The sequence below is a fragment of the Macaca mulatta genome, chromosome 12 (genome assembly GCF_049350105.2).
Source record: "Macaca mulatta isolate MMU2019108-1 chromosome 12, T2T-MMU8v2.0, whole genome shotgun sequence".
NCBI classification, from domain to species: Eukaryota; Metazoa; Chordata; class Mammalia; order Primates; family Cercopithecidae; genus Macaca; species Macaca mulatta.
This window is the reverse complement of record NC_133417.1, coordinates 113494813-113518378: the sequence shown is the minus strand read 5'-3', so window position 1 is coordinate 113518378 and position 23566 is coordinate 113494813. Positions and strand designations below refer to the sequence as shown.

General features: G+C 41.5%; 1 protein-coding gene across 2 annotated transcripts; it reads left to right on the top strand.

Moving 5' to 3' along the window:
* Window positions 1–4619: 4619 nt before the first annotated feature.
* Window positions 4620–23566, top strand: IDH1 (isocitrate dehydrogenase (NADP(+)) 1). Of its 2 annotated transcripts, none has more exon segments than NM_001265779.2 (10): window positions 4620–4765; window positions 5734–5804; window positions 8169–8306; window positions 11100–11391; window positions 14646–14751; window positions 16470–16647; window positions 17595–17746; window positions 19766–19906; window positions 20542–20704; window positions 22625–23566. In NM_001265779.2, coding segments are annotated over 8 exon segments (1245 nt in total). In that variant the 5' UTR covers window positions 4620–4765; window positions 5734–5804; window positions 8169–8184; the 3' UTR covers window positions 22716–23566.

The window sequence follows — 23566 nt, the reverse complement described above, 5'->3', positions numbered from 1 at the left end:
AGAGTTCTCACTGAGGTTGACTTTTCTCCTTACTTTGAAGTCCTAGATAATATATACTCTGTCTTCAACTGTTACCAACACATGCTAAAGATTCCCGAATTTCTTTCTCCAGTCCACCCTTTCTGAACTGCAGATGAGGCCAACTGCCTCCTGGACATCATCTTGCTGTCCCATGGCATCGCAAAGTTAACAAACCTTAAACTTAACCTATGATCTTGGCCATCAAATCTGTGACTCTATGTATATTCCTTCCTTGTTGAACTGCACCTGGTCTCCCAAACTCCAAATTCAGAAGTCCCTTTTGCTGTTCTCTCTCTCCTAATCTTCATGGACAATCAATGACCAAGCTCTATTCATTCCACCTCACCCTTTTTTAGATAATCAAAATGAAAATACAACCACATTAGAATATTTATGAGAATCCCGTTATCTGGATGAGTGTCTCAAAACCACAATGCTTACAGAAATTCCATGGCCCATGTTTCCATTTGTGTTTATAACAGTATTTGGGGCCAGACTATTAAAATACTCAGATTCTTTTACCGGCTATATGAAAGACAAATGATGTCAACATATACAATATTAACAAAATAGAGAAGAGTGCTGGGCTAAATGAACCATCATATGTCATCCAGTAAAATAGGCTAGCTATGTAAAAAAGAACGTGCACGTGGCTGGCCATGGTGGCTCACGCCTATAATCCCAGCACTTTGGGAGGCCAAGGCTAGTGGATCACGAGGTCAGGAGATTGAGATCATCCTAACTCACACGGTGAAACCCCGTCTCTGCTAAAAGTACAAAACAAAATTAGTGGGCGTGGTGGCTTACGCCTCTAGTCCCAGCTACTCAGGAGGCTAAGGCAGGAGAATGGCGTGAACCCAAGAGGTGGAGTTTGCAGTGAGCAGAGATGGCGCCACTGCACTCCAGCCTGGGCAACAGCAAGACTCTGTCTCAAAAAAAAAAAAAAAAAAAAAAAAAAAGAACGTGCACATAACCAGTGAGCTTCATCTTCACATTTCAAAAAGTAATTTCAGCTAAATGTTATTTGTTATATTTAAGTGATATTAATGGTAATGTGTTGTTTTCTACTTTTCTTTCCAGTCATTTTATCTATAAATTTTTGTATTTTACAGTTGTATAAGAGCTGTCAGCATAAGAAGCATATATCTAGTTTTATGCATATTTGTAGCAATATTTTAATGTCGATCCTAGGGATCTGAAAAATAACTTTTTTAAGAGATAGGGTCTCACTTGGTTGCCCCAGTTAGAGTGCAGTGGTGCAATTATAGCTTACTGGAGCCTGCAGCCTTGAATTCTTGGGCTCAAGTGATCCTCCCACTTCAGCCTCCCAGGTAGCTAGAACTATAGGCGCAATCTTGCCTAATTTTTGTTTGTTTGTTTGTTTTGTATAAAGAGGGTCTCCTTATGTTGCCTAGGCTGGTTAAAAACTCCTAGCCTCAAGCAATCCTCCTGCCTTGGCCTCCCAAAGTGCTGAGATTACAGACTTGAGCCACTGCACTCGGCCAAATTTTTCAGTGAAAAATGAACTCCTCCATAACTGGCTTAGGAAACACTGTTTTAGATGCTGAGACTCCAGTAACTACCACCTTTACTACTACATTGGCTTAAAGCCAAGTTTGCTGCCATCTCTAGCAAGTGTTTAGGATTTGATATAACATGTTTTATGATTAAATTTGCCTTGGTTCTATATAACATCCTATAGCTATTCACTTTTTAACGGTATTTTTCTCAATGATAGTGAATGTCTTTATTGTACTATATTTGACATATTTTTATGGCTGCCCTACATTGTTTAGGGAACAAGTATGGATATGAACGCTTACTTGTGGTAGTGAGCAAGGGGTAATAAGAAATGTGAACCTGATATAATATAAAGTAACTACAGTCTCAGGTGTCTTAGGGCATCAGATTCAAGATGAAAATTAAAAGTGTGGGGAAAAGAAAGAAAGATAAGATTATTCCTGTGTCTATGCAGAAATGGAAGTCATAAGAAACTCCATTTTGATCTGTACTAAGAAAAATTGTTCTGCTTTGAGATGCTGTTAATCTGTAACTTTACCCCAACCCTGTGCTCACAGAAACATGTGCTGTATTGAATCAACATTTAATGGATTTAGGGCTGTGCAGGATGTGCCTTATTAACAATATGTTTGCAGGCAGTATGCCTGGTAAAAGTCATCACCGTTCTCCATTCTCTATTAACCAGGGACACAGTGCACTGTGGAAAGCTGCAGGGACCTCTGCCCAAGAAAGCCTGGGTATTGTCCAAGGTTTCTCCCAACTGAGATAGCCTGAGATACGGCCTCATGGGAAAGGAAAGACCTTACATCCCCCAGCCCGACACCCATGAAGGGTCTGTGCTGAGGAGGAGTAGAGAAAGAAGGAGGCCTCTTTGCAGTTGAGATAAGAAGAAGGTTTCTGTGTCCTGCTCGTCCCTGGGAATGGAATGTCTTGGTGTAAAGCTGACCATTCATTCTATTCTGAGATAGGAGAAAATCGCCTATCTCAGATAGGCTGGAAGCTAGATATGCTGGCAGCAATACTTCTCTGTTACTCCTTGCTACACTGAGATGTTTGTGTAAAGTGAAACATAAATCTAGCCTATGTGCACATCCAGGCACAGTGCCTTCCCTGGAACTTATTCATGATATAGATTCCTTTGCTCACATTTCCCTGCTGACCTTCTCCCCACCATCACCCTGTTTTTCTGCCACACTCCCCTCACCAAGATAGTAAAAATAGTCATCAATAAATACTGAGGGAACTCAGAGACCAGCGCCGGTGCAGGTCCTCGCACGTTGAGCACCAGTCTCCTGGGCCCACTGTTCTTTCTATATACTTTGTCTCTGTGTTTTATTTCTTTTCTCAGTCTCTCGTCTCCACCTGAGAAATACCCACAGGTGTGGAGGGGCAGGCCCCCTTCAAAAAGCTCATATACTTCTCTAAACAGTTCTACAGGAATAAATGGAGGTTGGCTGCCAATACCCCTTAAGCCACCTCAAAAACCAAGTTGACAGGCTGTATGCTTTTTTCTTTTCTCTCGGGAAAAATACCAGTGCCCTCTAGTGTCCAAAGTGCACCTTGAGTAGTACCATGTAGATCAGTTTATCTTCAAAGAATAACGTATTAATTCAATGTTAGAGATAATTTTTTAAAATAAATTTTGGAGGCTGGGCGCCGTGGCTCACGCCGGTAATCCCAGCACTTTCGGAGGTCGAGGCAGGCAGATCACTTGAGGTCAGGAGTTCGAGACCAACCTGGCCAACATGGTGAAACCCCATCTCTACTAAATACAAAAATTAGCTTAGCATGGTGGCACACCTGTAGTCCCAGTTACTTGGGAAGCTGAAACGGGAGAATCACTTGAACCCAGGAGGCAGAGTTGCAGTGAGCCGAGACTGCGCCACCACACTCCAGCCTGGGTGACAGAGCAAGACTCTGTCTCACAAATAAATAAATAAATATTGCAGCATTAAATTCTGGGCAGCAATATAAAAGCATGCTATTATCCTACAGATCACAATATAAAACACTCTTTATTTTCATGTTTTTGAGAGCAATGAACACACAAGATACAATCTCTGGAGGAGACCAGAATTCTTTTTTTAATCCACCGTTTTTTAAGGCTTCACATCTCTAGTCCAGCTTCATTGGATCACAGATAATCCCCCTCGATTGAGCATGGTGGCCCACGCTTGTAATCCCAGGACTTTGGGAGGCCGAGGAGGGCCGATCACTTGAGCCCAGGAGTTCGAGACCAGCCCGGGCAACATGGTGAAACCCCGTCTCTACCAAAGGAAAAAGAAAAGAAAAGCAATAAAGAAGAATTCGCTAAGTGTGGTTGTGTGCACCTGTAATCCCAGCTACTCGGAAGGCTGAGGTGGGATGATCTCTTGAGTCCAGGAAGTCTAGGCTGCAGTGAGCGGTGATCGCTCCGCTGCACTCCATCCAGGGCAACAGAGCAAGACCCTGTCTTAAAACAGAAAATAATAAGAATACCATTCATTATCTTCTAACGCAAACAATCAATGGAGTTTCTACAGACCGAGACATACGTGGTGGCAGGACCTGCTTGTGTAACTGTTGCATCCTTTGCATTCGGCAGCGCCGAATACCCTAGGCGACCCCGCGCTGGCTGGGGGCACTCTTTTTTCAGCCAAAGGCACGTTCCATTACCGCCCCTCAGGGGCGCGCCAGGCAGCGGGCCGGCCGAGCTGCCACCGCCCGGGGCGCCCTGTCCGGTTAACTTCAGTGCCGACCTGGAAACTCATTCCGTGGTGCTCTAGATTGTTACAAAGTTCTGGGTGGTGCAGCCCCAGCGCGCCCCGCTCCCCGGCCTGCAGGTGGCATACGAGTCTCTCCGCTGTCGGAATTCGGGACTGAATCACTGCGGCGCGGAAACCCCTTCCCCCAACAGGATCACCAGGAAAGTGGCACCATGGAGTCGCTATCCCTGGCTGTGGCCACGCCCCTCTCGCGGACTCCGCCCACCCCACGGGAATTGACTCTTGGCGATTGGAGGCGTGTCGAGGGCGGGGCTGGGGGAGGTGGGCTGAGGAGGCGGGGCCTGGGAGGGGACAAAGCAGGGAAGAGGAAAAGCTCGGACCCGCCCTATGGTCCCGGGTTTCTGCAGAGTCTACTTCAGAAGCCGAGTCCGGTTTGGGATTGCCAGGCTGTGTTAGTGAGTCTGAGCTTGTGAGCGGCTGTGGCCCCCCAACTCCTCGCCAGCATAGCATCCCGGCAGGTAACCTCTGGCTCCGAGGGGCGGCCCCGGTCCCTGGCTGTGGTGGGGTGGTTCTAATTCCCCAGAAGGCAGGAATGGGGTAAAGGAAGAAAGCGCAGATCTTGGGTGTGGAGGGAGTCGAGGCCTGCTGGCAAAGAAGGGAACAAATCCAGGTAATGAGAATGGGAAAAGAAAAAGGGGTAGGAGGGGATGCTGGATGCTTGGATATGCAGAAGGCCTGCTTTTGGGCATGGGAGGGAGAAATTGGGCGGTGGGGAAGTTGGATGCAATGACAAGGGGAAAAATCATGTCTGCACTTAAGTTGGAAAATCGAGGGGTGGAGGTTGCAAGAATGCATGTAGAAGACTAAGCCTGGAGTGTAGGAGGAAGAAAACGTGCAGCAGCTGCGGGCTGGATGCAAAGAAGGCTGTTAAGCCGAAGACGGGCGTCTGCAGGGAACTCAGGCGGCGGGGAATAGCCCTGAGGCTGATCCCTCGCGCCCGCCAGGGGGCGTGGAGGGGGCGGAGCTCCAGCGGCCTTCCGAGGGGTCGCTAGGCCACACGGGGCCAGAGTGGGCTGGGGAAAACACCCCCGCCAGTTCCGGGTGCGTGGAGTTTAAAAAGTCCCAGCACCAGCGAGGGGAGGGGAGGGGCGGGCGTGGAGACCTGGAAGGAGGTACCGATCCAGCCGTGGTTGCAGCCCTCTTGCACAACGGCCATAAGGACGGGTGCAGGCCAAGAGCAAGGACGTGCAAACCCCAAGACCTGCTGACGGGCAGCGAAGCGGGGACACGCAGAGATAATTGTGCTCCCGTGACCTTTATTTGGGAAGTGCCTACGGGGCCTAAAACTGGCCTTTGTGCCTCCAAATACACTCAGCACTGTACTTGAAACCAGATAAACTGGGCTGTCTGGCAGGTATTAAAAACAGCTAAATTCTCCTGTGAGTGTTCTGTATGTTAACACTTTCTATTCCTCGTTTTGTTTTAGGAGATAAACTACATTCAGTTGAGTCTGCAAGACTGGGAGGAATTGGGGTGATAAATTCATTCACTGTCAAGGTGAGAATTAGCAATTTCCTCCCTTCTTCTGTACTTTCTTTGATGTGGCAGTACAGTGTTTAACTGGTCTTGGGGGCAGGCCGAGGCACTGCAACGGAGTGAGTGAGGAATGTTTCCAACAACGAATTCCAACAGCTTCCTTGTTTCTTTTAATCCAGTGCCTTCTCTGCAAGAGAACATTTTTGCCCAGAAATTATTGTAGTTCATGAACTCGGCAAAAAACAATCTGGCCAAAAATTTGAGGTTGATGAAAATAATATTAAATGGCTCTTTTTTTCGTTAAACTATTCTGTATTGTTATTCCAGGTTTATTTTCTGGAATTGCACAAGTATGTTAGGAGATAGGATTCAGCTTAAGAGTAAATGAGCTGGTGCCTGTTGGTCTTAGAACAGCCCTTCCTTCTGAAGTTGGGGTTGGGGTGGAGGCAAAATCTTGAGAGGCAAAAAAGGTGGAGAAGTCAGTCCAGTGGGGCCTCAAGCCCATCCCACAGAAATCAGATCCAGAAGAAATACAATTATGTACCACATGGTAGTAACAAAAAAGCTTCACTGTTTTAGTTAAAAGATGGTAAAAATTTCATGGCTAAGTAATGTGAGGAAAACCTGAAGCATTTGAGGTATGCATTATGAGATAAAGAAAGATTATTGTAGAGAATACAGTTGCTTTAACTGAGAAGGAAATAGTGAACTAAAAAGATATCAGTCTTTTCATTTTAGGTACAATATTTGACCTTTATTAACTGTATTTGCCATCAATGATAAATTGCCATGTCATGACTGTTGCATCATACTATATAGGGGCATGGCCATGGAAGTGTAGTATCAGGAACCAGATAAGTTCACTGCCTCCTTTTTTGCTTTGTTTTAAAATAAGGATGAGTGTGACAGTGGAATCAAACATGAACTGAATCATGTGCTTTCAGCTGTACTACAAATTATACTTGACATTACATATGAGAAGTAATTGGCTCATCCACACCATTCTGTTCATTTTTTTTAGTCTAGTTCAGTTCCAGAAGGTTCCCCAAAGGAATCTCCTAAACACTAGTAAGAAAAATTCTAGAATTGCAAATTTGGAAAGTGAAAATGGGCCTGGGGATTGGAAATACATCCAGGCTTGTCGAGAAACTGAGGCTTACTGTCTACTAATCATTATATTTTTATTTAAAAATTTAAATTTTTATTTAAAAATATTTATTTAAAAATATTTTTATTTATTAAAGACCAAATTACTTTAGCTCAATTTTTAAAGAAAGATTATTTTAGGCCTCTTACCTAATAAATTTTTTAAGTCAATTCTCTTGACTTTTTTAGTCCTTAAGAGAATAAAAGCAATTTGTAGCTGTGTTGTTGGATTAAAAAAGAGTTTCGATTAGAGCATCATTAGAAGGAATAGATAACTTTTAGCAGGCTCAGGGCTGCTTCTGCCTCTAGGGACAAGCTGGGACATGGTCTTCATTGAAGCCTCACAGTTTCATTTTTTCCAAAGGGTCCACCCTTGCACTTTCGCAGAATCAGATTGATTTGTGTATGCTACCACCCTAACCTTAAAGTGCTGTCTTCCTAGGACAATGCACAGATTGTCCTGTCCCACTCACTAGCAGCTTACCCTTGCCTGTGAACAGCCAGAAGAAGATGACAGGGACATGCTTTGGTCCTGGGCAGTGGCCCTACTGTATAGAGATTCTTCTAATTGAGAAATCACTTTGTTGTATTTAGCCCCACATCTCGAATGTCTGAGTTATCTCTAGGAAAACAGTTCCCCCGGGGAATTCTTCATCTCGCCTTTAGACTTAAAGTTTCTCTAAATATGGGTCACAAGAACCAGTTGAATCTCCTCATGGCTAGTTATTTTTATTAAATAACAAAAACAGCCTCTTAAAAGAGGGGAAATACTAGCACTCACCACTCTGCTCATCTTGAGAGCCCAGTAAAATGATGAGCTGGACTGAAGTGTTTGATAAACATGAGATTGTGGAAATAATCTCATTCATAAGACAAACCAGTAGTTGAGAATAATGATTGCATTATGAAGGGCATGTTATAGAGTCAGGCTCTCCCACGCTCCAGCTAGGTGGCCTTGGGAAAGCTCTTTTTCCTTTAACAAAGTAAAATGGGAAAATGATGTCCGTTTTTTAGGATTGTTATGAGGGCTAGCTCAGAAACCACATGTGAAACCTAACACAATACTTTGTACAGAGAAGATACTCAGTTCTAATGGTAAATAGAATTGCTGTTACCTCAACTGCGCATAAATTGAATTGCATGAATTGTTCTTTTAGTAGTCACCACGTTGTTTATATATTTACTTTCCCAATTATAATGAAATAAATGACAAGGCATGTATTTTTTTTTTCTTTTTAGGTTTATTGAAGTCAAAATGTCCAAAAAAATCAGTGGCGGTTCTGTGGTAGAGCTGCAAGGAGATGAAATGACACGAATCATTTGGGAATTGATTAAAGAGAAACTCATTTTTCCCTATGTGGAATTGGATCTACAGAGGTAAATGAGTTACCCCTCCGTGTAGCAAACTCAGAAAGTATAATTGGCTGGGCATAGTGGTACACACCTGAAGTCGCAGCTACTTAGAAGGGAGAGGCAAGAGGATCCCTCAAGGCCAGGAATTCAAGTCCAACCTGGGCAACAGAGTGAGACCCCATCACTTTAAAAAAAAGAAAAACAAAAGGGAAGGAGAAACAGGAAAAAAAAAAAAAAAAAAAGAACGTAATCTGAATTATTTTGAGGTGAAGTTAGCTTTTTTTATATAGATATAGCTGTGTTTTGTGAATAAAGTTTGTTTTAAGCCTAAATATATTCAGATGAATCTTCTACTTTAATTTTAACATACTGCTAGAAAAACTTGATTTATCATCTAAAAGTCAAGAATTATAAGGGAAAGAATGATTTTCAGATTCTTCTAACCTTCTGTTTCCTGTGAAGGTTTCATTTGTAACAAAGCAGTGGCTAAGAGTAGTACAATGTATTGAGAAAAGGGAAATAAGAGAGGATGTAAGAAACAGTAAACTGAATGCAGTTAACACAGTTTTGTCATTTCAAACTCAATTTTCTATCACTCTGCTTAGTCAATGGACCTGTTTCCTTTTCATTCCTCACCTTTTGCCCTTTTCATCTAATTGTAGTGCAGAAAGAATTCATGAAGTTACTTAATTGAACCCCTCCTTTCCAGCAAAAGTTCCCTTAAATCCTATGTCTCTTTGCCCTGCGTGTAAAGTGCTTGGGGACAGATGCAAACGTCTATGTAATTCTCTCATTTTTTTCGCTGTGCTTTTTATAAACTTGCTTCTATTCTTTGTATCTTTAGGTAGAGATAGAATTTTTTAAAGGGTAAAGTGTCTGAAGACTGGCATAGTAAAATATTGAGCAACACATTTCAGCCAAACTATTGGCAACTCTAAGTGTGTTTGCCTCAGCCCAGAATTAGCCATCAAAATTTGTCCTAAGGACCTGATTGAGTGGAGACATTTAATTCACATAATGTCATTAAACATACTTTTTAATTATTCTAAACCTAAGCTGCTGATGTCTATATTGAAATCATAAGATATAAATGCTTGCAGAAGTCAACCAAACATATAAGAAATTAGGCATAAAAATATCTTCCAACTAGGTTAAAAAAACAGCATTTTAGGAACTCCTGTTTCAGGACTTTACATGACAGTAGGTGAACTGGCAGGGTTCTTGTCCTTATAATGGCTGCAAAGATGCTTTGAGGCTCTTTAGTGTAGAATCATGAGGAGTTTTAAAGGGGAGGCACTATGACTAGGAGGAAAAAAGTTGGTGGCTGCAGACTAGATAATTTTTGGAGGCTCAAACAAGTTTTAAATTTTTCCAAAATTGCTATGATTATCACTGACTGGTTCTTTTTGAGGAGAATGGAGCAGATAGTTTGTTTTATGTAGGCTGGACAGTGGTCCCGGTAATTTGTTCCTTCCTTTCTTATCTTGTTAGAAATGTTAAGAAGACAAGCAAAAAATCTACTAATTTGCTGGTAGATTGCCCTCATGAGAAATGGTTCCCAGGAACTTGAAAATTACTGATCATACCTCCTGTTAGAGTTGGGATTGGATCAGCATTTCCTGTGCAAGAAGATAACAAAGGACATGACTTCGCTAGATTTATATGATTTATCTAAAGTCGAAGCAGCTGGGAATTATTTTTATCTGGAAATAAGTCAAGATTACTATCTCTTTGTTTGCATCATGAGTTGGGTAGGAGATCTAAGAAAGGAAGATAAAGGAACCAAAAAGAAATCTAGAGGCATAATAGTTCAGCAAGTTTTAAGAGCTGAAAAACTTTTCTTTAAATCCTTGGAGAACAGAATACATTGTTACATTATTTTGTTTTCTTGCTTTTTAACAAACTGTTACATGCTTCAAATAAAGCTTTGCAGTCATTTTCTATGTTCCCTGGACAACCCAACATTCTTTCAGCTCTGAATGACCTGCAATCTTAGTGTTGGTGTATATTAAGCTATAACTCTCTGGTATATACAAAACCATGATGATTCCATTACTTACCCAATAAACTGTAGGCTTGTTTCCAGAACAAGCACTTGCTCAAGAATTAGAGAAAGAATTAGCCGGGCATGGTGGCGCATGCCTGTAGTCCCAGCGGCTTGGGAGGCTGAGGCGGGAGAATCACTTGAACCCAGGAGGCAGAGGTTGAGTGAGCCGAGATCATGCCACTGCACTCCAGCTTGGGCAACAAAACAAGACTCGTCTCAAAAATAATAATAATAATAATTAGGGAAAGGCTAATTTTATGACTGGCATTAATGAAGGAGCCATTAGCATTTTTGGCATCAGCTGTCACATCTTTACCTCCTACCACTTTAATGTCAAAATACAAAAAATCCTTTAAGCCCTCCCACCCCCTTTTATTTTTAAAGAACAATATTTACTAAGGGAAAAAGGTGGCTCTTAGGCTTACACTTAATTATACTAATTATATGGAGAGAAACCCGTCCGTTATTTCCTCTATCTGTTGAAAAACAGGAGGCAAAGGGCAGAGTTTGATGGTTTCCATTCAGTTTCCTGATAGACAGCTTCCCATTACAAGAGGAGGGGCGGCCCAGCAGTCTAGCCTCTCTTAGTTCTCTTTTTAGTTGGCACCCATGTTCTGTGTTTAGGGTGTGCTAATGCTAAAACTTGGCAGATTTTGGTATACTTGGAGCCTTCACTTTCTCATAATGAGCTCTATATGCCATCACTGTAGTTATAGGTTACAACTATCCGTTTGTCTGAAAAATTTTGCTTCCAATTTTTCTCTTTCTAGCTATGATTTAGGCATAGAGAATCGTGATGCCACCAACGACCAGGTCACCAAGGATGCTGCAGAAGCTATAAAGAAGTATAATGTTGGCGTCAAATGTGCCACTATCACTCCTGATGAGAAGAGGGTTGAGGAGTTCAAGTTGAAACAAATGTGGAAATCACCAAATGGCACCATACGAAATATTCTGGGTGGCACGGTCTTCAGAGAAGCCATTATCTGCAAAAATATCCCCCGGCTTGTGAGTGGATGGGTAAAACCTATCATCATAGGTCGTCATGCTTACGGGGATCAAGTAAGTTATGTTGGCAATAATTTGATTTTCCATGTTCTTTTTTCATGGCCCAGACTTTCCAACTTATATGTGTTTTATTCTTATCTTTTGGTATCTACACCCATTAAGCAAAGTACAAAATTGATCAATGCATGTATGTATAACTGTATATTTACACACATTTAGCTAAAGGCAAATACAAATAAACTTACAAATAGGCATCCATCTCAACACATTTTTTCAAACATGCTGTTTTTTTTTTTCCTTTATCCTTTTATTCAGTTATACCATAGGATATTGCCATTTTTATGTTTGTAATTTCATATGGTTCAACCAGATCTGTGGTTTTCAACACTGGCTGCACAATAGGATCCTCCTACAAGTTTTTTTGGTGGTTTTGTTTTGCTTTGCTTGATTTGTTTCTTTGTTTTAGTTCCAATGTTGAGTACCACCCTACACAAATTGAAATCTGAATTCCATGGGGTTTAGCCATTTTAAAGCTCCCTAGGTGAATCTAATATGCAAACTTGAGAACCACCAAAGATTGTATTAAACATGATCCCATCATGCATAAAAGAAAAAACTGGCTGGGTACCATTGTTCACATCTGTAATCCTAGCACTTTGGAGGCCAAGTTGGAAGGACTGCTTGAGGCCAGGAGTTTGAGACTAGCCTGAATAGCAGAACCCTGTCTCTACAAAAATGAAAAGTATTTCAATAATTACATCAATTGCTCATAGAAGAGCCAGTTTTATTGTTTATTCATATTTAAAGTGAGTAGGCAAAGCTCAGTGGAGTGGCATGTGCCTATAGTCCCAGCTATTTGGGAGGCTGAGGCCTGAGGATCCCTTAAGCCCAGGAGTTCAAGGTTACAGCTATGAGCTATGATCACACCACTGCCTGCACAACAGAGCAAGACCCTGTCTCAAAAAAGAAAAAGAAAAAAAAAAAACTGACTCGGTAGTTGAAAGCAGCCTTACTAAAGCATTCCTGCCTGCTTGGAAAAACAGTATTGCTTCTTTACTTCTGTACCAGTAGGCTTGTTGCCAAATTAAGCAAAAAACTGCCAAGTAAACAAAATCAAAGTTCAGTGTTGAAACTGAGGTTTCAGACTTTCACAGAAAGTAGTTTATGTCTTAAAAGGACCTTAAAAACAGGAATCTCTGATGTTGAAATCCGGAGGTTTTAATGTAGCCATCATTGAAAACAGTGTGTTGAGGGTAAACAGTTTAGTCCTTGAGGGATCAGTTAACTTTGTTCCACCCTGTGGCTAAAACTATCCTTTCGTCCTGGCCAGAGCCTTCAGAAATAGCTCCCAGGGGCCCAGGCAAGGGAAGGTAGATAGATGGCAGTGGTGCAAACTCGCTAATCTTGCAAACATCACCCTAGATTCTTTCGGGCTCAGTCGTGCCTTTTTTGTGTGTGTATCCTTTTTGTGTTTTGTTTTTGAGACAGTCTCGCTCTGCCGCCCAGGCTGGAGTACAGTGGCGTGATCTCAGCTCACTACAAGCTCCGCCTCCTGGGTTAAGTAATTCTCCTGCCTCAGCCTGCTGAGTAGCTGGGGATTACAGGCACCCACCACCACACCTGGCTAATTTTTGTGTTTTTAGTAGGGATGGGGTTTCACCATGTTGGTCAGGCTGGTCTCAAACTCCTGACCTTGTGATCCGCCCGTCTTTGCCTCCCAAAGTGCTGGGATTACAGGCGTGAGCCACTACGCCCGGCCTTCCTTTGTTTTTGTTTTGTTTTGTTTTTATTTTGGCATCAGTTATTTGTAAAAATGGCCATTGTACTTATTAAGTCCAGAAAGAGAATTTCAAACCTCAGGTCGATTCACAGACTGTTTAAATATACATAAACCTATACAATGCATTTATGGTGCTTTGGTGCCTCAGTTTCTCCCTTTTCAGAAATAGTAATAAATTACCACTCATTTAATTTACAGACTTTATATGTCAACAAAGTTCTGTGTAAAGTAGGTATTTAATCTTCATTGTTACTTGCTGTTCTTTGACCAACTGTTATTAGTATTTCTCTGTTTTTTGTTTTTTTTTTTTTTCCGAGACGGAGTCTTGCTCTGTCGCCCAGGCAGGAGTGCAGTGGCACGATGTCAGCTCACTGCAAGCTCCGCCTCCTGGGTTCACGCCATTCTCCTGCCTCAGCCTCCTGAGTAGCTGGGACTACAGGTGCCCGCCACCACGCCCGGCTAATTTTTTGTATTTTTAGTAGAGACGGGGTTTCACTGTGTTAGCCAGGATGGTCTTGATCTGCTGAGCTTGTGATCCGCCCACCTCGGCCTCCAAAAGTGCTGGGATTACAGGCATGAGCCACCACGCCCAGCCTGTTATTAGTATTTCTCTACACATATAGATGTGGCCAGCGCCTGCTGGTACCTAACTCTGCAAGTATCTGATTCAAGTCATTGAAGAAGATACAATGCAGCAAAGACTTCTGGATGTCTAGTATATGCCAGGCATATTATTCCACTCAGTAGCTGAGGCCCATAAGGGAGGTGACTGTCCTTGAACAGCCCTTTCCTAAAAATCATCATCATCCCATTGTAGCTGCTCCCAGAATGATTTGATTGCTCCATATGAACAAGTCCTATAACACTAGTAACAATGATACCATGAGAGACCGAGCTCCGATGGCCTAAGGACGGACCAGACCTCAAGTCCTTTGACCCTGGATGCAGTATTTGTACTATATCATAGTTCCCTCCTTGTAAGGCTGATTAAGAATCAAATGAGGTGATACAAGTTAAGCACTTAAAGCGTCTGGCATAGAGTAAGGACAAAGCATTAGCTACCTCAGTACTACAACTAGTATTGTTATCATCACCCTCTAGGGAGACTTCCCTGGCTTCCATGCCATGGTCACCTCTTTTCTTCTGTCATCCTATAGTCTTTTTTTTGGGGGGGGGGTCTATACTCTCTTTTGGCATTTGAAAGCTCATATTGCTTTTCACTTGTATATGTCTTTATTGGGTTGTAAACTTCCTAAAGGAAAGTGGCTTATGTTATTCTCTGTCCTCTCCAGATCAGTGCTCAGAAAACTTTCCTGTACATCATATAGGCACCTAATAAATATTTATTGATTTGGGGGAACTTCTAGACCTCTTCATCTACATCTCCTAACAAAAAAAAAAAAAAAGAAGTTTGACATACTGCCCTATTTGTCTAGGTATCTTCTAGGTCTATATTGTATGAATATTTTCCTTATAATTCCTGCTAGGGTATTTTTTTTTTCTTTATGCCTTTTTCCCCCCTACATAGTACAGAGCAACTGATTTTGTTGTTCCTGGGCCTGGAAAAGTAGAGATAACCTACACACCAAGTGATGGAACCCAAAAGGTGACATACCTGGTACATAACTTTGAAGGTATGTATGACTGTAGCATAAGCTTCATCTTTTTTTAAAAAACAAATGATTTAGATAACATTTTTATTGCTTTTTTAAAGTTAGTTATGTGGCTGCCTAAAAATATAATCTGAATTTACAGTGTTTTTGCAAAACCCGAAATCTGACATAAAAAAGTAATTTGCTTCCATGCCTTCCTGTGGCATGATTAAAGGCACAAAAGGGTTAGCCACTTAATTGGAAATGCCTTTCGGCAAAGGCAAGGAGATAATTATGCATTTATCTTAAAGCACAGAGAGAAGGTTGGCAGAAATCTGTTGTGCGTGAATTGTATACGTTAAATATTAATATTCTCAAATCACCTGGCTTATAATCCTGCCCTTTGCTCTGATAGGGTTTGTATCTGGAAGAGGTTGCATTATATATTTGCTGAAGTTTTCTTCTTGCCCTTCTGGGTATTTATTCTGTGAAAGTGGAACATTTGCTTTTTGCCTTTTCTTTCCCAGCTACCCTGCTACCTTTGATGGTAAATCCCACCCACAAGTTGTTGAAACAATTAGTCGGCCCTTTTCCTTCACTATTGAAGTTGTTGAAAGCACTCACACAAACAAAAAAAAACCCCAACATTCACCTAGCTTTTGTTTTTCTTGCCTCTTCCAAATAATATCATTTATTGGAATCTGGTTCTGCAGGCTTCAGCACCTTTCACCCTGAACCCAAGTTAACCCTGAGCGTTGGCATAGATTCAAGTTCTATCTAAACAGAGTTCAATAAGAGTTGCAAAAGACGGTGATTACATGTAGCATAATTATTTCTACTTATTTCTACCAACCACAGGAGGAGTGCTCAGTATCCTCCAGGAGATTATAAGAATTTTCATTCAGTATTTGAAATGCAAGTTTTTCTCAATAACTGAGGATTGAGTGTACCCCCAAAGTTTAAAATAGATGTTGGGAATTGTAAAGGTAGGTGTGTTTGTCCATTCTTGCATTGCTATAAAGAAGTACCTGAGGCTGCGTAAGTTATAAAGAAAAGAGGTGTAATTGGCTCATGGTTCTGCAGGCTGTACAAGCCTGGTTCCAACACCTGTTCCTGGTGAGGGCCTCAGGAAGCTTCCAATCTTGGCAGAAGGCGAACAGACAATAGGTGTATCACATAGCAAGAGAAAGAGAAGGGGGAGGTCCCAGACTCTTTTAAACAACCAAATTTCAAGTGAATTAACTGAGCGAGAACTCACATAATCACCAAAGGGGATGGTGCTAAGCCATGCATAAGAGATCCAACCCCATGTTCCAATCACCTCCCACCGGGCCCCACATCCAACATTGGGAATCACATTTCAGCATGAGATTTGGAAGGGACAAATATCCAAACCATATCAGTATGTAAAAGAAGTTTCAAAATTATTTGCCTTTTCTTACATGTATTTCTGCTTCATACCAGTTTTTGGTATTTCTGCATCTTCAGGATTTTAAAGACTGTATGTTTTTTCATTTCTATTGTACTTCCAAAGCAAGTTAGAATGTCCTTATCTAGAACTGGCTTTTCTCTCATTATATGCCTCAGAAATTTGTAGAATATTCAGGTTAGAAACCTGTCTGGGACTTCTGAAGTCTAGTCTCAGATGTGAGAGCTGAGAAGTAGGTCATTCGGTTGTGATAGGTAACTTTACCCTTATTACAACTACACTACATTTATTCTTCTCCCTTTTTTTCCTCTTATTGGTTTCTCCTCTACAGAGGGTGGTGGTGTTGCCATGGGGATGTATAATCAAGATAAGTCAATTGAAGATTTTGCACACAGTTCCTTCCAAATGGCTCTGTCTAAGGGTTGGCCTTTGTATCTGAGCACCAAAAACACTATTCTGAAGAAATATGATGGGCGTTTTAAAGACATCTTTCAGGAGATATATGACAAGTAACTATAGTTCTTTTTTAACATTTTCCTTATTCTCAAGTAAGCTGACATTTGTCATATAGAGTATGTATCTCCCTGTCCCTATGATTCTGGGGAAATTGAGTGAAAATCATCACTGTCTCTTAAAGATAAGGGCAAAGCTGAGGTTTAGCAGGAGTGAAACAAAACCACTCAGAGTTGCTTTTAGAAGATAAACATGTTCTCAAATAAGGGCCCCACATGAATTTTTTTCAGAGCCAGGTTCTTTAATGTTTAAATAAAAGTACCCTGTTAGTGATAGGAAGTTCTAATTTTTCATGTGGGAGTTTCTAAGTCAGACCCATTTCCATGCTTTCTGAAGCCCATTGTTAGAATTTAAAACTGTTTTAGTGGAGTCATTTGAGCTTAAGTCTAAGTTTATAACAACACTGGCGTCCACAGCACAGGAGGTGAGCATGTGTTAATATTTAAGATTGGCATAAGTCTCTTTAGGTGCAGGTGTTTAGGCCAAAATGTTCCTGAGTCATTTTGATTCCTCCTCCTGCTGCCCATCTATACCAAGCCCAGAAACTGTCCGGAATATGTTTTAGTTTCCTGAATGACACCAAGCAGTAGAACAGCCTTTTCAAAAATACATTTTTAAAATAAGCTGAATCTCAAGAATCTGATCTATAGTATAATGAAAACTGAAAAGTGAGGTAGTCATTGGGATACTCTACTGTCTCAATTCTCACAGCTTCCCTGCAAGGTGGGTAAAATTGTTCTTACAGATGGTCAAATTGAGTTTTACAGCTAGAAAATGATTGGGCTAGGATTTGAGCCAATATCTGTCAGATTCCTGAGTTTCTGCTGCTTCCACTAAAATATATGCTGCTGCTTGTGTGTCCTATCTTCTCTTTGGGACAAACAGATGATATCCGTAACAAAATCAATTTTATTATTATTCTCTTTTCTCTCTTGTTTCCTAGGCAGTACAAGTCCCAATTTGAAGCCCAAAAGATCTGGTATGAGCATAGGCTCATCGATGACATGGTGGCCCAAGCTATGAAATCAGAGGGAGGCTTCATCTGGGCCTGTAAAAACTATGATGGTGACGTGCAGTCGGACTCTGTGGCCCAAGGTACGGAGGTGGAGCCTGGCCTGTAGGAACTGGGTCATTCCAGGGTAGTTCTCTAATTTGGGGAGGGGAGTTTTGTAGTCCTTTGCTGTAAAATCATGGAATGTTAAAACTCCAGGTCCACTGTCTTATCTGACAGCTAAGGAAATGAAGCTCAGACTAGAAAAGTGATTTACTCAAGACCACAAGGGAAGTAAATGAGTGGATTGACACTCCTGGCTCTAGCCTTAGATGTTAACACAGTTTCTCTCGTAACCTTTTTCCCCACTTCAAGTTTTAAAGCCTACCTGATCTGAAAAATCACTCCCTTTCCCTGCCTTCCTTGTCCTTTGGTGAAAATGTAAAAAACCAGGGCACTCAGGGAAGGAGGGATAAAGTGAGGAGCCTGATCATGTCATAACCAAGCTTTGGTGCCTGCAAAGCTCATTTATCTAGCAGCAGGACCTACTCATGTCCCTCTGCCAGCTGCTGTTCTGGTAGAATAGAAAACAAATGTGTTTGGCCGGGCACAGTGGCTCATGCCTGTAATCCCAGCACTTTGAGAGGCCAAGGCAGTGTTTCACTTGAGGCCAGGAGTTCGAGACCAGCCCGGCCAACATAGCAAAATCCAATCTCTACTTTAAAAAAAAAAATACCAAAATTAGCCAGGTGCAGTCACATGCCTATAGTCCCAGCCACTCAGGAGGCAGAGGCATGAGAATTTCTTGAGCCTGGGAAACGGAGGTTGCAGTGAGCTGAGATCATGCCACTATACTACAGCCTGGGCAACAGAGCAGGACTCTTGTCTCAACAACAACAAAAAACACAAGTGTTTTTGTTTACTGCTTAGCTTATACACAAATACATTGAGCAAAGAACCCTAGGACTGTTTACAGAAATTCCAGAAGTTTCATGCATGGGGTAAGGGCCAAATCAACAGAAACACAGCACCTGGTTTCCTCAGCGCCAAGTTGCCCTTCAGTTTCAGTTGCCCATGGTAGCTGTGTGAACTTGAATCTCCCCAGATGAATGTTTGTTAACTTTAATTATGTTTGTTTTTCCCAAGAAGTTCTACTTTTTCTTTCTCTTATCAGTGTTAAGCATCTCCTCTCAGTTAGAAAATCAGTAGATCAACCTGGTTAAAGATAACTTTTATGTCAGATAAATGAGTCACACAACTCTCCTTACCCTGCTTCTGTTTCTCTACATCCTCACAATCATTTGTACTGAATGCAACAGAGGAAGGAGTGTTGTTGCTTTGTGATGACTCCGTGGTTGATGATTAACTTCACAGGTGATGTTGGGAAGTAGCAAAAATGGAGAAAAGAAGAAAATCAATTGTACAGATATAAGAGTTGTAATGTGGTTCTTTCAATAAGAAACTACAGAAACGAATTGTTGTATTGAGGGTATGAAAGAGAGCGAGGAAGGGCAACTGGGATGTTCTTGGATCCAACCGATCCTGTGTTTACCTGCCTTCTCTTCCCAGTCCCAGCAAGTGTATGAGCAGCTTGAGGGTAGGAGACAGCTCTCATCCATCTTTATTTCCCCAGAGCAGCACAGCATTGCACATAAGAATAACAGTAATAGATTGAGCTCTCACTGTGTCCAGTACTATTCTAAGAAATATACAGTTTTCATATATATTTATGAATATATGTATATTTATCTAATCCCACAGCAACCTAGTGAAGTAGGTGCTGTTATTACTCCCATTTTACAGATAAGAAAACTGAGCCACAGTAGCTATAAAGCCACAGAACTAGAGTGGAATGCAGGCAGTTGGACCCTGAGCCCTCCATCAAGGAGTAGGTACCCCTGAGATAAGTGAGGGGAAAATGCAGCCTTTCCAGACCCATTGGCTCTGACATCTGGAACAGGGATCCTGCCTTCTGAAAGGCAGAATTATTGGTGATTCCATGTGCTCATGTTTACTTTGCTTACTAAGACCTATCAAGATAGAGTCATTTATGCTCTCATTTCTGAGAGACTCCGTGCTCTTCATGCAGTTGGACCCAATGCTTCATGCTCCGCTACTTACAGGGTATGGCTCTCTCGGCATGATGACCAGTGTGCTGGTTTGTCCAGATGGCAAGACAGTAGAAGCAGAGGCTGCCCACGGGACTGTAACCCGTCACTACCGCATGTACCAGAAAGGACAGGAGACGTCCACCAATCCCATTGGTAAGATGGTGTTTACATTGATTTTTCACCAGAGAGTGCTCTCCAAAGGATATCTCCAAAGCAGCTCAGATGTGTTCCCTTGGCTTCTCAGTGTTTTGTGTGCAAAGTCATCACTAAGTAGCTGATTTGTTCTACTAATAAGATCTATTTCAATATGCTTCTTATATAAAATATATGCTTTTCTGTTTTGTGGGAGAACATAGGTTACAGAGAAGATTTATCAACAAGCATTTTCCTTTACCCGTGGTGCAGTGAAATGTCACATAAGGCTACAAATCTATAAGTCACAGGGATAGATCCTTTCAACCAGTTTCAAAGATAGCACTTTAAAAGGAGATTACAGCCTGGAAAAAGGAGACCAATATAGACAAGAGATAGAAGAGAATGTGACCTTTTTCAAATTAGAAAATGCCTTAAGTTTCAAGCACTAGTACCATGCCATGAAAATGTGTTTTCTTAAAGTTTCTGTTTGGTAAAATATTTCTAACTTTCCTAAAACTTTTGACCCATGTTGTTAGTATCTAAAGAAGTCTGTCACTTAAACAAAAAACTATTCTGTTTTTGGGAACTATGAGACATTTGGAAACCTCTGTAACTGGGATGATGGGAGTGTTGGGTTTTTTCCCCCCTTTTAGCTTCCATTTTTGCCTGGACCAGAGGGTTAGCCCACAGAGCAAAGCTTGATAACAATAAAGAACTTGCCTTCTTTGCAAATGCTTTGGAAGAAGTCTGTATTGAGACAATTGAGGCTGGCTTCATGACCAAGGACTTGGCCGCTTGCATTAAAGGTTTACCCAAGTAAGTATAAGATGCCCTAGCGTCTGTGGTCAAATTAACACTTATCCTCATTGGGCTTAGAGCATCAGTGCTTTCTGGAAATATATAAATTGTTATTCATCATCTAGTTCAGCAGTCAGCAGACATTATCTGTAAATTGTCAGATAGTGAACGTTTTAGGCTTTGTAGGACATATAGTCTTTTTGCAACTACACAACTACTCAACTTTGCCTCTGCCATTGTAGCAAAAAAGCAGTCATAGACAATAGAGAATCAAATAGTGTGGCAACACCCCAATCAAACTTTTATGTTCGAAACCATGTGCTGGGCTGTAATTTGCTGACATCCTATCTAGTTGACAATCATTGAATGAAAAGGTTCTATTTAATTTTAAGAAGCAGATTATAGACAAATAGAAACAAAGGTACTTCAGAGGCTATTTTATTCTACACCTTTATTTTCTTTAACTTACCGATGAGAAAAGTGAGCAGCACAAGTTTAAGGTGTGCAATTGTTTATAGTCCCTTAAGTATCTGTAACCAATATTTGGGCAAATATTTGACAGCCCATATGTTTACTGAGAATTTTTCTAAGAACATGGTAGCCAGTATCCTGGGGGGATTGGCTCCATATCTCAACCAGTGCATCCACAGAGGTCCCAGGTAGGATCAGTATATCCCATAATGGGGATATACTTGATCACTGCGTGTTTCTTAATTTAAATTTTCAGCAAGATTGCAGTGTTTGAAATGGTCTTATCAGGGGAATACCTTTGTAGCCTATTTAATAGGCACCTGTCAGCAGGATTATGTTATCCAGTCTACTGTCTTTCGTTTTTCCTTTTTTTTCTTTTCTGTTGAGACACAGTCTCGCTCCGCACAGGCTGGAGTGCAGTGGCGTGATCTCAGCTCACTGCAACCTCTGCCTCCCGGGTTCAAGCGATTCTCCTGCCTCAGCCTCCCAAGTAGCTGGGACTACAGGTGTGTGTCACCATGCCCAGCTAATTTTATTTTATTTTATTATTATTATTATTATTATTTGTATTTTTAGTAGAGACGGGGTTCCACTGTTAGCCAGGATGGTCTCCATCTCTTGTCCTCATGATCTGCCCGCCTTGGCCTCCCAAAGTGCTGGGATTATAGGCGTGAGCCACCAGGCCCAGCCTGTCTTTTGTTTTCTTAAGACACTGATAGAAATAATAACATTATATCCTTTTTTAAGGACATGTAACAGTTTTTGGGAAGTTGGGTAAAGGATTGGCTATGCCCTGAATAAGTTTTGTTATGTTTAAGAATGAGGGCCGGGCGCGGTGGCTCAAGCCTGTAATCCCAGCACTTTGGGAGGCCGAGATGGGCGGATCACGAGGTCAGGAGATCGAGACCATCCTGGCTAACACGGTGAAACCCCGTCTCTACTAAAAAATACAAAAAACTAGCCGGGCGCGGTGGCGGGCGCCTGTAGTCCCAGCTACTCCGGAGGCTGAGGCAGGAGAATGGCGTGAACCCGGGAGGCGGAGCTTGCAGTGAGCTGAGATCCGGCCACTGCACTCCAGCCTGGGCGGCAGAGCGAGACTCCGTCTCAAAAAAAAAAAAAAAAAAAAGAATGAGGAAGAAGTGGGATGATTTTGGTTTCAGCAGCATTAGTCTGAACTGAAACTCCGTGATAATTTCACCCCCAAAGCTACATAGCAAGAAACCTAACTGGGTATGTGTGGGTGAGTCTCTACTGCAGGCTGCCTAGAGAGCCTGAGTACTGAGCCTGGGTCAGCCCCAGGAACCTTGAACATAGTCATTGTCTATAAATTTTGTAGCTTACTAACATGAATGTGTTTTCTTCCAGAAACAAAGAGAATACTATTTTAAGTAGCATTTCTAGGACTTTACCGCTACCTGCTACCATATCAGAGACAAACTAAATTTTCTTTTTCTTCCTCCCCATTAGTGTGCAACGTTCTGACTACTTGAATACATTTGAGTTCATGGACAAACTTGGAGAAAACTTGAAGATCAAACTAGCTCAGGCCAAACTTTAAGTTCATAACTGGGCTGAGGAGGATAAGTGTCTTTTGGTAACTAGGTCTATAGGTTTACATTTTTCTGTATTACACTCAAGGATAAAGGCAAAATCAATTTTGTAATTTGTTTAGAAGTCAGAGTTTATCTTTTCTATAAGTTTACAGCCTTTTTCTTATATATACAGTTATTGCCACCTTTGTGAATGTGGCAAGGGACTTTTTTTAAAATTTTGTTTTATTTTCTAGTACCAGCCTCAGGATTTGGTTAGTACTGATTTGTATTCACTGTCACTTTTTCTCATGTTCTAATTATAAATGACCAAAATTAAGATTGCTCAAAAGGGTAAATGATAGCACAGTATTGTTCCCTAAAATATGCATAAAGTAGAAATTCACTTCCTTCCCCTCCTGTCCATGACCTTGGGCACAGGGAGGTTCTGGTGTCACAGATGTCCCGTTTTGTGAGGTAGAGCTGTTAAACTTGCACATGACTGGAACAAAGTATGAGTGCAACTCAAATGTGTTGAAGATACTGCAGTCATTTTTGTAAAGAGCTTGCTGAATGTTTCCAATAGACTAAATATTGTTTAGGCCACAGGAGAGTTTGGAATCCAGAATAAATACTACCTGGAGGTTCGTCCTCTCCATTTGTCTCTTTCTCCCCTGGCCTGGCCTGAATATCATGCTACTCTAAATATAGCATATTTCATCCAAGTGCAATAATGTAAGCTGCATCTTTTTTGGACTTCTGCTGGCCTGTTTTATTTCTTTTCTGTAAATGTGATTTCTCAGAAGTTGATATTAAACACTATTCTGGTCCTTATCTTCTCCTGAACTGTTGATTTTAATTAAAATTAAGTGCTAATGAC

What these genes read in the sequence shown, in the direction of transcription:
- IDH1 (XM_015110804.3), top strand. Translation starts at nt 8,185, where the DNA reads ATGTCCAAAAAAATCAGTGGCGGTTCTGTGGTAGAGCTGCAAGGAGAT. An exon ending in GTCGGACTCTGTGGCCCAAG is followed by an intron (nt 17,747 to 19,765) that starts GTACGGAGGTGG and finishes CGCTACTTACAG; the next exon opens with GGTATGGCTCTCTCGGCATG. An exon ending in TGCATTAAAGGTTTACCCAA is followed by an intron (nt 20,705 to 22,624) that starts GTAAGTATAAGA and finishes CCTCCCCATTAG; the next exon opens with TGTGCAACGTTCTGACTACT.